A 14,540-nucleotide genomic window follows, 5' to 3' on the forward strand; every position below is an offset into this window, starting at 1 on the left:
CTGGGCATGTGCATCTTCTAAACCAAGAAAATAGTTGAAGACAGCTCCCTCACTGTTCCCAATATGTTAGTGAATTATTTTTGTGAGGAGCATCCTAATTGGTCAGTTCCAGGATCCCTGTGCCCCAGTAAAAGCAAAACCATATGTCACTCACCCTCGAGTTCATCAGAACAGATGTCAGGGTCTGTTATAAAATCTCCATAATCCTTGGAAATCCTCTGACCTGCAAAGCAGCTCAGGGGTTTCCCTCAGTCTCCTTTGCTATGCTGGCCCTGGGAACCTTAAGAAGCCCTTATAAAAGCACATTCTGCAATGTAAGTGGTTCCCTAAGTAGCTCCTCAACCTACCTTGAATGGTGTTGGTGAAAGATTTCTCCCAGGCGTACATTTTAATCAGCTTGATGCAGGTTAGAAACTCATTCATGGTCTGAACACGCTTGTCTGTCACCGAAATTGCTGACCTTCGGAAGGCTGAATTGCGCTTTGCCATGAACATCTGGAACCAAGGTACAAACATGGTGTTCAGGGAGCGCTGCTGAGCTGTGCTTTGCCTAAAAGTTCCAGGGTTGGAGTACAAGGGCCGGGAACAGTTCTAAGAGAAGCTGCAGCCTTTTCCTTGAGCTGCAGCCACTGGCATGGCCTTGGGGAACCACTAGGGATCTTTAAGGGTGACGCAATGCTGTGGCTCCGAAGGCTCCTGTAAAGCTGGGTGGGGCTCTTCAGAAGTGGCTGGATCTAGGGTGTGTGATGCTGGGATCAAGGTGTGTGATTACTAAATTAGTCCACTGAGTGGACTGGCACAGTTCTAGAATGGAAAACGGGCAGGTGCAAAGTGGGTATAAGTGCTATTCATCAGAAGGGAGGTAGCCTGGTTAAAATCCAAGGAACAGAAAGATGGCTGCTTAAGTCACTTGCCGCTTGCTGCATCACGGGTTTGCTGCCTTCTGCCTGCCTGCCTTACCATAAGCTGTTTCTCCTCTGTGTTGCCCCTCTGCCATGCCACCCTGCCGGCTGATTATGGACTGAAACCTTTATAAACTGGGAGCCAAATAAACCTTTCCTCCTGCAACTTTGGAGGTTGGGTATTTTGTCTCAGCAACACGTAATTAATATATACAATAATTATCAGAATCAAGGGGAGCACCAAAGACTTTAGCAAACTGAAGAAAGCACACCCGTTGGTGAGTGTTTAAAGTTCTTTTAAAAACTACACATTTCTTTTGCCAGCAAAAGCAAGCCAACCTATAAGCCCAAAGTAGGGTGCAGGCTTCAGCTGTAGGCCCAGACGTGAAGTCCCTGTCCACTGACTAAAAGTGCCTGGGATCATGGCAACTACAAAGCAGTTCCAGCAGTAGAGAGGCCTGCCTTACCTGGATGGGGATGAATATGACATACACCGATATTCCGACAAGAGCTGTGGACCCCAGAATGAAAAAGGCATACACCGCACAAACAACCATTAGGATAGGGATAGTAGCCGGCAAGGGACAAAACAAGGCAGCTTCAAACAAGGAATAGCTATCACTTGACAGTATGTTGAGCACCTGGAAAGAAAGCACAGGGGTTTGGGTCGGGAAGGGGTTCTCCTAGACTGAAGGCTTTGCAAATGAATGGGGGCAGCCACCTGAAAGCACCAGCTCAATGAGTCTGCTTGTTCTGGTATGATTTTGGAAAGGTCAGTCTTCTAGGACTGAGATTCCAAAGAAAGGCGAAAGGAATAAGTGTGCCGGCTGGAACACGCTGCAGAGACACTGACAGCTACTGTAAATCTATTTGTTCTTCCTCCTCACTAACACAGCTCTCTTTATTCAGGGCAGTAAGGAGCCCAGCTAAAAGACAGCTTCCTCCTGGCCAAAGCATGACATGGGGCGTGGGGGTGAATTTGTGAGAATCCCTGTTTTCCTCTCCTTCCTCCGCCCCTCTCTGAAACCCAGTGCGGATGGCTGGGTCTCTACCACCACCCAGAGTTACACTGAGACCCAAATTCTAGGACAGGGACAAAGAAACCCCAGCCCTGGCTTGTACTCTGACAGACTCCTTTTACATCAAGTGAAATCAATTCATTCTGTTTAACCCACTGATGTTTGGGATTTTCTATTTTGGGGGGCCTATGTGGAATCTAATCATAATTGATATTGGATGCTCTGAACGAGCAACTATAAGACAGAAGCAAGTCTTTCTTAATGTGCACCACCTGGAGTTCCCTTGATTAGGGAAATTTCCTTGAATAAGCAGCAAGGATTTTATTGCTGAGGATTAAGGGCTTACGAAAATGTCAACCGGGAAGCATAAGGCATGGTTTTATTTATTATGGCTTTGGCAGCCCACATGATACACAGTTGGAGTTACTGGATCCTCTTGCCCATCCACTTTATTAAATATCCACAGAGTCTCTGTTCTTCCTCAGTTTCCTCCCTAACAGTCAAAGGGATTCATGGAAGTCCCTACCGAGCACCATCCTGTCTGCCCCAGATTCTCCGGCTCCAGTGGGGTCGACCTTTCTCCGAATTCCTCCCACGTTTTCACGTAGAAGAGATAGGCCATCTGGGCAGGACACAGACCATCAAGGGGGAGGAGGTGCCCTGTCCAAACCACACCTTGCACAGACTCAGACACCTCCTATGTCCACCAGCTTCCTAAAGTTAGTCTTTGGGACCAGGTTACCTCGCCAACTGAAATGTGTGTCAGCGTCTTGAAGGACACCAGGTTCTCGAAAACCAGGGTGGAGAGAGCCACTTTCAGCCGGATCGCCGTGCGGTAGTTGATGGCCCAGGCCAGGGCCCAAAAGAGGACTTTGGTGAACTCAGTGGCAAAGAGGGCTACGCACAGGCTGATGCCAACCCAGAATTTCCCAGAAGCTTTCTCAGTGTGCTGGAGGATTTGGTGAATGAGAACTGTCTGTAAAACAGTGCATTGGAGAGAGGAGAAGGCCGCTGGGGTGGAGGATGGTGAGGGAGGCCTCAGATAAAGTCAGCAACTGACTTTATGAGGCAAACTTTTTAATTAACTTCAGTGCTTGCTGTTGTGCTCAGCAAGGATTCACTTTATGAAAATTCACCCCCAAGGAGCACAAGGATAATGACAATGTACTAAACTCACCAGCTTGTAGAGAAAGTAACTGATGACTACTCTGCCCAGCTGGGGATGTGGGAGACAAAAGGGAAGAGGATGCCCCGCTCACCGGCCCTATAGCTGCCATGATTATGCACAAGATGTTGGCCACAACGTCCATCAAAACCCGAGTCCTCTGGAATTTCCAGGCTACATGGCCCAGGGAGGCCTTCTCAGGACCCACCTTTTCCACCTCTTCGTCCCAAAGTATTCGAAACCTATTATGAAAGACAGGAAGATGACACAGGACTGACGTCTCTGCTTGCTGTTTGAAGCCATGCACGTGTCAAAGCCCATGCAAGGGCTCTGTGCAACCCTCCTGTGAGTCATGGGTGCCATCAGACAGGCGCATTTGTTCTTTCTTCTCTTCCTGGGTAGGTGGGACCCAGGAGGGGCTGGCAGCGATGCCCAGACTCTCAGCCCCTTTCCAGGCCATCATTTCCCTGCCTCCTGGCCACATCACCCACTCTGATAAGAACACAGGGCTGAGAAGTCCAGAGAAAATTCTTCTCCAGGCGGAAAAGATGGTCAGCATCCAAGGGTCACAAGGAGGCCAGTGCAGCAGGAGTACACCGTGAAGGAGAGGGGCCCATGAGGTGCTCCAGGCCAGGCTGAGCCCAGTCTCAGGGCCTCAAGGGCCTCAGGAAGAGTTTAGAGTGCAGTCCAAGTGCAGGGGAAGCCTTTGTAGGCTTTCAATCAAAGCACTGTGGATCTCTGCCAGGTCACTTGACTGCTATGACTATAATGGATTGGAGAGCAAAGGCAAAAGCATGGAACCCCAAGAGGGAGTGGTTCACCTCCAGCTGAAAGGCAGCAGTGGTGAGGCAGATGGGGCAGTAGGTTCAAGGAAAGGTGGTCATGGAGGGACAAAGAATACCTGCCAGTGAATAAGATGTGGGGAGAAGGGAGAAAGGATCAGAGCAGATCCCAACTTCCTGGCTTTTCAGGAATGGAAAAAGAAGGGGAAAATATTATCAGATCTGACCCAACGACCAATATGTCAGCATGTGTGAGGCCCTGTGATGAATCCTCAGCACCCAGTGTGTGTGTGTGTGTGTGTGTGTGTGTGTGTGTGTGTGTGTGTGTGTGGTGTTAGGTACAGATAAGCATCTAAGAAGCATCCAAATGCAGCTGTCCAGTCTGGTGCAGGACAGGTGGACTCAATAGCTGGAAGAGAGGCCAGGGCTGGAGATAGCATGCAGAGCCTGTGTATGTTGGGGTTTGAGCCTTGGCGTGGATGAGATGCCCCAGGAGCAGAGCAGAGCATAGGCCAGGAGAGCAGCAGATCTAAGTGATATTATGTAGAGGGAAGGAAGCAATAAAAATGATGAAGAATGGGCAAAGAGGAAAAAGAAGATTCGATATTCCATGGGTACTGACAGCCCCTTTCCCTCAGTGTTCCTCACAGGGGTCAGCTAAGACTTCTTCCGGGAAAAGAAGCACAATTCTACAAGCAATTGCAAGGTGACCGCTGGTCCTCGCAGCCCTGTAATTAAAGAGTCTGGGAAGTGTGCTGTATCGTATTTTACCCCTTGTGACCAAAGATGGGGTGGTTTCCAGGAGAAACAAGCTCAGGTGGCCATGAAAGCTATGCCTGCGTAAAACCCAGGTCACCAGAACCACAGCATTCAATGCAGGCACTGGAAGGAACAAAGTCAATGTCCTGGTGTGGACACAGATGAGTCTATAAACTTTCAGCCAAAGAGAGCCAAGGGGTCAGTGACTATATAGTACGTTGCATTTTTTTTCTCTTTAAATGTGTAAAGCGTAACTTGTGAGTGGGGAGGATGGAGATGAGAACTTGCTCTGTAGAAGACGGTAGCACTGGCTCTGTTTAATCCATGCAGAAAATGATGGGCAGGGCTCTGTCAACATTTTATCTATGTGTAGCTTCTAGGGAGGAGAATAAGTACATGGCAGAGAAATTGTCACTGCTCAAATTCTGTTTCTTTAGCATTTCATAATGGATGTGAATTTGGTTGGACCAGTGACATTCACATTTTTACAAGTCAGAAAGGCAAATGTAAGCAGTTGCATTTGGCTCAGCCTAACTACTCTGTACAACAACCATCTAAGAACAATTTTTATAATGCAACAAACCCAATGCAAAGAGCTGCAAGCTTCAGTCCATCAGGGTGTCAACCAGCAGAGTACAAAGTGTCTTTCCAGCCACTTCCACCCTGAAACACCGTTCCCACAAACCCACCAAGGGGCCCAGCGCTTCTAACCAGCCCTCCGTCCACACCAGCTCTGGCCAGGCCTCTCCTCCCCAGAGACTGCACCATGATGTACAGGCAGGCCAGCCCTTCTCGGGAGCAGTCCTAAGAAGGGCTACCAGCACCCCCAGATGTCCAGTCCCACACAGGGGACATGGACACACACCACACGGCTCATGGGACCCTTCCCCAGGTGAACTCTTCTCCCCAGGGGACCCAAGCAAATCGTGGTACCTTTTGGCGTTGATGTCCGAGGAGTCGTAGGGAGACATCGGCGGCAGACTGGCCCCAGTCAGTGTGCTCCTGTAGCTACTCACCATTACCGGTGTGAGCCATGAGAAGGTGGCGAAGGAGAGCAGCCCCGCGTCATCCACTGGGTTGGGTGCCAGCCTGCGGACACGCGAGATGTGCAGTATGCCCAGGTCACCAGAAGTCACTGCCCTGACCACCTGGCTTGCACTTGTAACCACACTCCTTAGCCCTCAAGCACCATGCACTGGGACCAGCTTATCCCAGCTGATCTCCTTTTTCAGGAACTTTGCAAGTTAGTGCTTAAACTCAGCCAGTATTCAAAACTCAGTTACAGAAATTGACATAAATGATCTTAAAGACAAAGTAATCATATTCAAAACTTGGTACTTCTCAATTACTTTACTATTATCTATTCTATTGAGATTATTTACATCCATCACCTGTACCGTATAAATACCATGATTGGTGAACTACTGTGCCTCTCTTCCCAACTTCACATCCTGAAGTATGGTGGGACCCTTACATCACACAAGCTGACAAATGCTACAAACCAGTGGAGTTTTCAATGACCCAGTCGCTGATCATTTACCAGTATTTGACCATCTCACAGGAAGAGCTGCACCGGTGGAAAATCAGCAGGGTTGAGTGGACATCTCTTCCCCCAGGAAGGGGAAAGGCCAAGCAGGGTGCACTGCCGCTGGGTCAGCCAAGGGCACAGGAGCCAGCGCTGAACCCAGGGCTGAGTGCGTTAGTACGTGTATCAGCCATCTGGTAAAGGAGAAGATGCAGAAAGCAAAAGGGTGGGGGAAAGAGGAAGGGAAGAAGAAAAGGACCAAGGGAGCCAGAGGAGGAGGAAGAAAGGAAAGGAGAGGAGGGTGCAAGAGGGAAGATGAAGAGGGAAGAGGAAGAAAAAGGAAGAGGAAAGAGGCAAAGGAAATGAAGAAGAAAACACCACATTTTGTCCCTGAGGAATGAGCCATCCAAGCCAGGACAGATGTGGGAAACAGAGAATCATGCATGAGACACTGAGCATTCCTGTGTCCCACAGGTGAGAGCTTTGCGCCAGTGGCATACTCGGGAGGAGTCCTTGTTTCTGCCTCCCAGCTGGGAAGGGCAGCTACACGCGAGTTCTTGTGGCAGCGTCCCTGCAAATGTACATTGTGCCGCTTCTTACCAACTGTTCCACAGCTTTCTCAAGGGTCTGAGTACAGCCTGCAACTGCAGGGGTTCAGGGGAACCCCACCCAGCGGCGTGCAGAAGCCATGGACACTCACGGCACACACACTTTGGGTAGAAACCTGGACGCTCTGGGGAGGACCTGGCAGAGTCCAGTTCCCCTTCCCGCAGCAGCCACGCTGTCTTTTCCTCTCCCTCTGCCTAAGTGCCTTGAATCCCCTCCCTGCCCCACCTCACCTTCCAAATGAGCTGCCTGCGTCCAAGTTTTCGGCTCAGACTGGGACTCCTGAAAGAACCCAAGCTACAACAGGACTAATGAGATACTGTGCACCCACCCTGTGCAATCCATCGAGCAGTTACAAACTGGGCGGAAGCAGTGGGTGGTCAGAGCTCCCTTGCAGCAGAGGAGAGCAGTCCACAGCCTTCCGACCTCCACCTCGCACCTTAAAAAGCTCACATGTATGTATCTTTGGCCCATAGGAGCTGGCAGTATCACCTCTCCATAGAGATGCCACTAGACCTTCTGGTGCTCAGAGAACATGCTGTGGGTTTCCTCCTAGTTTTGTGTTAAATGGTACTGTAATGCCGAGCATGTGAGGCTCGGGCGGCAGGCTGCCTGAGTCCTATCCTGGAGCTCAAAGACGACTGTGTTCACTCCCCCATCTGCACCCCGAGGCCCTGAGAACATTCTCTCACAGTTCATTCCATCAAGAGGCAGAGCCTCTTCCTCTCACCCTGAATTTGGCTACTGCAACCCACTCTGGCCAGTAGGACTCTGTGGGAAGTAACTGCATTCCTGCTCTGAGCCCATGTCTCTGGAAGCCTTGCATGCCTCTGTTTGTTCTCCAGGAAGCCCAGCACACTGCTCTGTGGCCAAGTCCAACCTGGACTACTGGACACTGAGGTGGTCCCCATTCCCCCGGTCCACAGCAGCTGACTCAGGCACACAGCCCCCTTGAGTGACCCTGGTCAAGGCCAGGAGAGGTTACTCTGTTTCGTGGGTCTCCATAGAGTCATAAGCTAAGTAAGTGGCAATTATTTTAAGCCACTAATGGTTGATGCCATTCATTAAAGAGTGAACACAACCTGGTAAATTTTAAGCATGCTGCACAACTGCCTGCTGCCTCAGTTTCCTCTTCTATCAGATAAAAATAACAGTGCCCAAGGGGGCTGTAAAGTACGCACACAGATCCTGACATGTTAGCTATTGTCACCCTCTCCCAAAGACAGGAAGAGGCAAGAAGTGAGTAGTGTACACATGAGGGGGGTGGATGAATGGATAAACAAAAGGGACAGACAAAGAGCAGCAGGCGGAGCAGAGGAAGCGGCCACCTCTCCCCTGGACACATTCCCGAATGTCCTGCCTCCTCCAGCCTTGCTCCAGACTCACCTTGCATAGGGCCGCACTGGGATCATGGTTTTGAGACTGGGGTCATATCTTTCCGTAAAGGACCTCCGCTGACCTCGCCGGTCCAGATCCGAGATAAGGTAAGGGCCTTCACCCACCATCCTGATGGCACTCAGGAGCCCCTGGCTCTTGGCTGAGGATGGCTCTCACTCTGTGGCAGATGGAGAGATTCACTGAGAAATGGAGACATTGGGAGTGGAGTTGGTCCGCTCCACCGCAACTATGCCCTTGCTTTGACTTCCCTGCAGGCCAGATCTCCCCTTAGCCATCTGCATGTATGCGGAAGCACACCCCACCTCCATTTGGAAACCACTTTCTGGTAAGGTCATGTTGTTCTTCCTCATCTCCTACATGGGGCTGGCTGAGAGCAGAAACAGCCCATTGTGTGTTTTCTCTTGGTACCGAGCCCATGGTCAAGGCTGAATCCTAGTCTACCAAGAGAGTCTCGTAGAAAATCTGAGTCTCTTAGTGTAACACAGAGTACAGTTTGTCACACATTTGTCCTTTATTCCCTCAGGTTCCCTCCAGGAACCTAAATCCCCTCCATGTCTTTACTCCATGGTCAGAGACCTGTAGCAAAGCCACCACTCAGAGAAAGAAATTATAAAATATGAGAGCAGAAACTAATAAAAAAAAAAAAAAGGGAAAGAGACATCTGGGAAGATGGTGGAGTTCTGAACAGCAGAGAAAGAGCCTCTTCAAGATTTAGTGTCCAGACAGTGGAATATTGCAATGCAAGGGAGGGGGATAGTCCCTGGGCTCCAAAGGATCTGAAGAGAGAACTGAAGCCCGCAGGGAGAGTGAAGAGAGACTTCAGCAGAGAAGAAGGAGGTGACCAGCCGCACTTTCTCCTTGAGCCTGGATGGGAGGGGTGGCTCAGACCTGTAACACACCATGACTACTGGTGGCCTCAGAGGCCTCCATGGAGGGCCAGTGCAATAGTGCAGTGAATGCAGCAAGCGGCAGTGGCCGGTGAGTTATTTGGGTTCTGACATCCTCCAGAGAGGACAATGGGCCAGTAGCCATCTTGGAGAGGGGCCAACTGAGCTCGGAACTCAGAACAGCCATTGCATGGCTCTATCTAGTAGCTGTCAGTGACAGGTCAGGCTGCTGAGTTTAGGTCAGCAGGAGGTCAGGGAGCCATGTTCGTGCTAGAAGGAGGGACAAGGAGTATTCTGGGCAGAATAAAGCAGATGCCAAACTCACAAACAGAAACTAACCTGGCCATCACCAGGGCTGAAGGTGCAGGTGTGCAGGGATTGTCCAACACCTGCCATAAAGCAATGCCTGGCCTCCTGGGATTAATCATCTCAGACCTGGACTGCGGCTGCCCACACTGTCTACCAGTGACAGCAGACACATGCTTCGAAGTGGGCTATTTTTTTCTTATTTTCTTTCTCTTCCTTTTTTTCCCCCAATTGTCTGGGTTTTTTGTTTGTTTTGGTTTTTCTTGATCTTGTTTTTATATGAGTGTGAACATGGTTTCTACTTCTTTTATTGTTGTTGTTCTGCTCTGTCCTGTTCTTCCTTTTATTTCTTCTTTCTCCCTTGCCCTCCTGTCTTCTTCACCAGTTTCCTAAAGTTCCTTCTTTAGTCCTCCAGCCTTGCTTCTTATTCCCTCATCCTCGTCTTCTGCCCCTGCTTCTTCTATTTCTCTATTTTCCCCAGTCCCCTTTGTATTTTCTTCCTTAAGGGTAAAATTGCCATGGTGAGGGTTTATTTACTATATACAATTTTCTGGTTCAGTTTAGATTTTATTATATAACCACAAATCTGGTTCATATGGCTAAAGGTGACAAATTAATAGTTACCTCAGTTTGTCATTTTCTAGGCTTTGTTTGATGCTACTGTTACTGTTGATCATATTACTTTAGCTAAGGTGACATAATTGCTCTACTCGGTTGTTCTTCCTGGTATAAGACTGAAATTGCCTAAGGCTCATAAGTAATACAATAGGCCAGTGCCAAAGAACCAGGGGCTGGGCCAAGTAGGCAGCAACTCTCATCAACAATAAACTGAAGAGGTGATTTCTAGCCAGGCACACCTGGAAGACATCCCTGAGAAGTAGTCATTTCCTCAAGGTTCTGAATACTAACAATAAAGCTTCTTACCTTAAGCAACTTACAAGCATCAACCTTGGAATTAAACTTTAAAAAAAAGAAAATGAGAAGACCCTTAAACAAGATGAAACCTCGGACTTCCAGTTTATTACAGGCAAGCCCAGTAGGCAAGGAGGTAGAACTGTTTGAAAGCCATGCACCTGGACTCTCTGAAGTGGTAACAACAGAAATAACAAAGCAGAGGAATGAGGCTCTTAGAGAAATCAAATCAGGAATAATTTCTCATATAAGTACATAGATGGTGACCGTGAAGACATACTTAGTGACTCCAGAGCAGATACTGATAAAGAAAAACAAGCTTAGGAAAATGATGGAAACTGTGAATTCCCAACATAGGAGAGAAATGGGATTCATGAAAGAGATTCACACACACACATCCAGTAGAATAAAAATCCCACTGAAAGTACCTGCAGATGAATGTGCCAATGTGAGGACAGAAACTCAGATGTAAAAGGCAGGATGTGCTTAGAAATCGTGAAAAGAAAGATTTCTTAAAAATAGCAAGAGAGGGCTGGGGATTTAGCTCAGTGGCATAAGTGCCTGCCTTGCAAGCAGGCAGTCATGAGTTTGATCCTTGGTACTGATAAAAAGACAAAAAAAAAAAATAGCAAGAGACCACTAGAAATTAATCCAACACCTCCTAGATGATGCAAAAAAGAATAACATAAAATTGATCGAGTCAATGAAAAATCAGGAGATCGAGCAAATGACATTAAAAACCTGTTTGCAGAAATCATGGCAGAAAACTTCCCACACAGAGAAAAAGAATTTGACACACAGATAAGTGAGTTATATAGAACTCCAGTAGCCATGATCAAAAAATCTATATCAAGGCATATAATTCTGAGGACACCAGAAATTCAATATGGAATATTTAAACCTATTAGAGGAAATAATAAAATCATCTATAAAGGAAAACCTATCAGAATCACAGCAGACTTCTAAACACAAACCCTCAAGTCAAGGCAAACTTGGAGTGAAGAATTTTAAGCCCTAAAAAAAATCAACCTTCAACCCAGATTGCTGTACCCCACAAAATTTTCTTTCAAAACTGAGAGGAAAATAAGGTATTTCCATGACAGAAAACGTGAGGAAATTTATGACCACTGAATCAGGACTTTAAAATATTCTCAAGGCATTTCAGAAATAGAAAACAAGGATTACAACTCCACACACCACAACAGAATGAATCTACCAGGCAAGGCAAGAAATTAAAAAGAGGAAGAAAAAAGGAGCCAACAATAGGAAAATGACATGCCAAGGATAAGTCAATACACATTAGTTAACATCATCAGTGCTAATGGTCTTAATTCACCAGTCAGAACAGACTGGCAGAATGAATGGATCAAGAAGCAAGATCCAGCTGAGTGTGGTGGCATGTGCCCATAATGCCAGCACCGAGAAGCTGGGACAGAAGCACTATTGTGAGCTCAAGGACAGCCTGGGCTACAAAGTCAGTTCAAGGCCCACCTGAACTACATAGGAAACTCTATCTCAAAACGAAAAAGGAGGAGGAGGAGGAGAAAGAGGAGGATTCAACAATATGCTGAATATAAGAAACACATTTACTTAAAAACAAATTCATAGACCAAAAGGCAAAGGGTGGAAAACAATACTCCACGTGACAGGACCCTGGAATGAAAGCAGGGGTAGCTATTCTATTTGTAGACAAAGATTTCAAGCCAATGCTGATTAAGAGAGACAAAGAAGATCACTCCATCCTGGAAAAGGGAACAATCCAAGAGGAAGACATAATACTTGTTAACATATATCCACCAAATACCAGCGCACCCAACTATATAAAACAAATATTAACAAACATGAAAAATCAAGTAAGCACTAATACAGTTGTATTGGGGGGATCTCAATACCTCACTCTCACAAGTAGATGACCATCTAAAAAAAAAACAACAACAATGAAGCATCAGAACTGAAGCAAACATTTGAACAAATGGACTTAGTAGATGTCTACAGAGTATTCTGCCCCATAACATTAGAACACATATTCTTTTCAGTGGGACATGGGACATTTTCCAAAATAGAACACACATTACCTCATACACTATACTTAAGTAAATGCAAAAGAATTAAAATTATCCCATGAATATTATCAGACCAGCTATTCCCCTTTTTGTTATCTTGTTGAAAAATTAAAAGCATCATATCATGATAATATATGCACAGTCATAGTTACAGTAGCACAGTTTGTAATAGCTAAATCTTTGTGTCTTAGTTACTTTTATTTTGCTGCTGGGACAAAATACCCAACATCCAAAATGAAGGAAAGAAAGGTTTATTTAGCTCACCGTTTGTGGAGGTTTCAGTCCATAATCAGCTGGCCGGGCAGCATGGCACAGGGACAACACTTTTATGCAGCAGCCAGCAAAAGCAGCCAGAGCAAAAGAGGGAAGAACATTTCTCCTACCTTATATTGCATACAGGCTACCCACACCCAGTGTAGCACTCACAAAATCTCTGTGCCTTCCTCTTTCACAGAATAAGGATATTTACAAAGTAAGGATCCTAGCTCCCTGCTGAGCCTCTTAATTAAATTTCTCAACTTCTCAAATTGATACAATGTATCAACCATAACACTTGGAAACAACCCAAATGTCCATCAACTGATGAATGCATAAAAAGATGTGTTTTTTTGTATAGTAGAGCATATTCTTAAGTGAAATAAATTAGACACACATGTTCAAATCTCACATGTTCTAGTGTGAAAAATGGAAAGTGTAAATAAGAACCAATATATATAATAAATATTGAGAAATGAGAAGAAACTGTTCAAATGAGAAGGGGAATGGGGTTGGGGGCAGAAGGATAAGAAAAAAGAATAGAAGGAATAAATGGAAATAAAACTTTTGTCAGAAAAAGAGGGAAAGGGGCTGAATGGGGAGGAAAGGGAATGGGAAAAAAGAAACAAGATATATCATGTATGGGTACAAATTCCATATGATAAATGTTACCATTATGTATATGTAAACTGTACCAATAAAATAAAAAGAAATGAATAAATAAAAATAAAAAGGAAAGAATCCATAAATGGAAGAGCTGGTTCTTTGAAAATCATCAGTAACTATTTTAAAATCTATATGATAATAAAATGGAAAATTCTGAAGAAATGGGTATATATGAACTACTAAAGCTGAACCAAGAAGATATAAAAATTCTGAATAATGCAGTATCAGACAGTGAAATTAAAGAATATAAAAACTACCAACTAAGGAAAGTCCAGGCTCCAATGGACTCATTACCAAATGTTACAGGAATTTCAGAGATCTAGTGCCAACATTCCTCAAACTCTTCAATGAAACAGAAGCAGTCCTCCCACAGCCATTCTTGGGAGCAACAATTACCCTGATTCTAAAACCAGAAAAACACCCAACCAAGGAAGAGAATTACAGGCCAATCTTTTTAATGATAATCATCTTTAACAAAGATGTTAAAATCCTCCATAAGATACTGGCAAACAGAATACATCAAATCATCAAAAAGACCATCTATCATGACCAAGTAGGATTCATTCCAGGGAGGCAGCAATGGCTCAACATATGCAAATCAATAAATGCAATACACCACATAAACAGAACCAAGGACAGAAGTCACATCATCTCAATAGATGCAAAAAAAAGTATCTCAATTGACATTCCTGTTTTAAAAAAAAGTTTTTTGAACCCTGAATAAATTTGGACTAGACGATCTTTATCTCAACCTCATGACTTGTGTCTCAATGTCCCCTGAGGCTCATGCACTCATAGGTGAAGCTTTTCAGAGGTAGCTGGATCTAGGGTGTGTAATAACGGATTAAAGACTCCATTGATTGGTTCAGTGTAGTAGTGGATGTGGCTAATGGGAAGGCTCACCCTGGGTGTTCGTGGCCCCAGCCAATAAACTTGTAGTCTGGATGAAATGAAAGTCCAAATACTCGCCTCCTTGCTGCCTCCTACTTTCTCTGCAATGGACTGTTTCTCCTAGGTGATGCCCCCATGCCACCCTGCCTTGGAGCCAATCAGCTGTAACCTTAACCTCCATAAAATGTGAGCGAAAATAAACATTCCCTCCTTCAATTTGTGGGTGTTAGATATTTTGTCCCAGCAATGAGAAAGTAACTAAGATACTATCTATGACAAACCAATGGCCAATATCATAGTTTAGGGAGAAGATGAAACTTTCACTTGAAAGTCAGGAACAACATAAGGATGTCTGCTGTCACCACTCCTTTCAATGTGGTTCCCAAAACATTAGCTAGAGCAAT

At 45.8% G+C, this 14,540-nt stretch overlaps 1 protein-coding gene across 18 annotated transcripts in view; it reads right to left on the reverse strand.

Annotated features, from left to right (window-relative positions):
• Positions 1-14,540, reverse strand: part of LOC100717367 (ATP-binding cassette sub-family C member 12) — a 98,152-nt gene that overhangs the window by 44,113 nt on the left and 39,499 nt on the right. For 17 of the 18 annotated variants that reach the window (XM_063249307.1, XM_063249314.1, XM_063249319.1 and 14 more), the window contains 6 exons: positions 8,145-8,313; positions 5,561-5,716; positions 3,181-3,328; positions 2,664-2,897; positions 1,370-1,543; positions 348-495 (listed from right to left, as the gene is read on the reverse strand). In XM_063249307.1, the coding sequence (XP_063105377.1) occupies positions 348-495; positions 1,370-1,543; positions 2,664-2,897; positions 3,181-3,328; positions 5,561-5,716; positions 8,145-8,263 (979 nt within the window). In that variant the 5' untranslated portion in view covers positions 8,264-8,313. The remainder of the gene's footprint in view (positions 1-347; positions 496-1,369; positions 1,544-2,663; positions 2,898-3,180; positions 3,329-5,560; positions 5,717-8,144; positions 8,314-14,540) is intronic. The other variant, XM_063249316.1, reaches the window with a different exon arrangement.

Source organism: Cavia porcellus, unplaced genomic scaffold, assembly GCF_034190915.1.
Source record: "Cavia porcellus strain 051 isolate PalLab524CR breed Dunkin Hartley unplaced genomic scaffold, mCavPor4.1 scaffold_5, whole genome shotgun sequence".
Taxonomy (NCBI): Eukaryota; Metazoa; Chordata; class Mammalia; order Rodentia; family Caviidae; genus Cavia; species Cavia porcellus.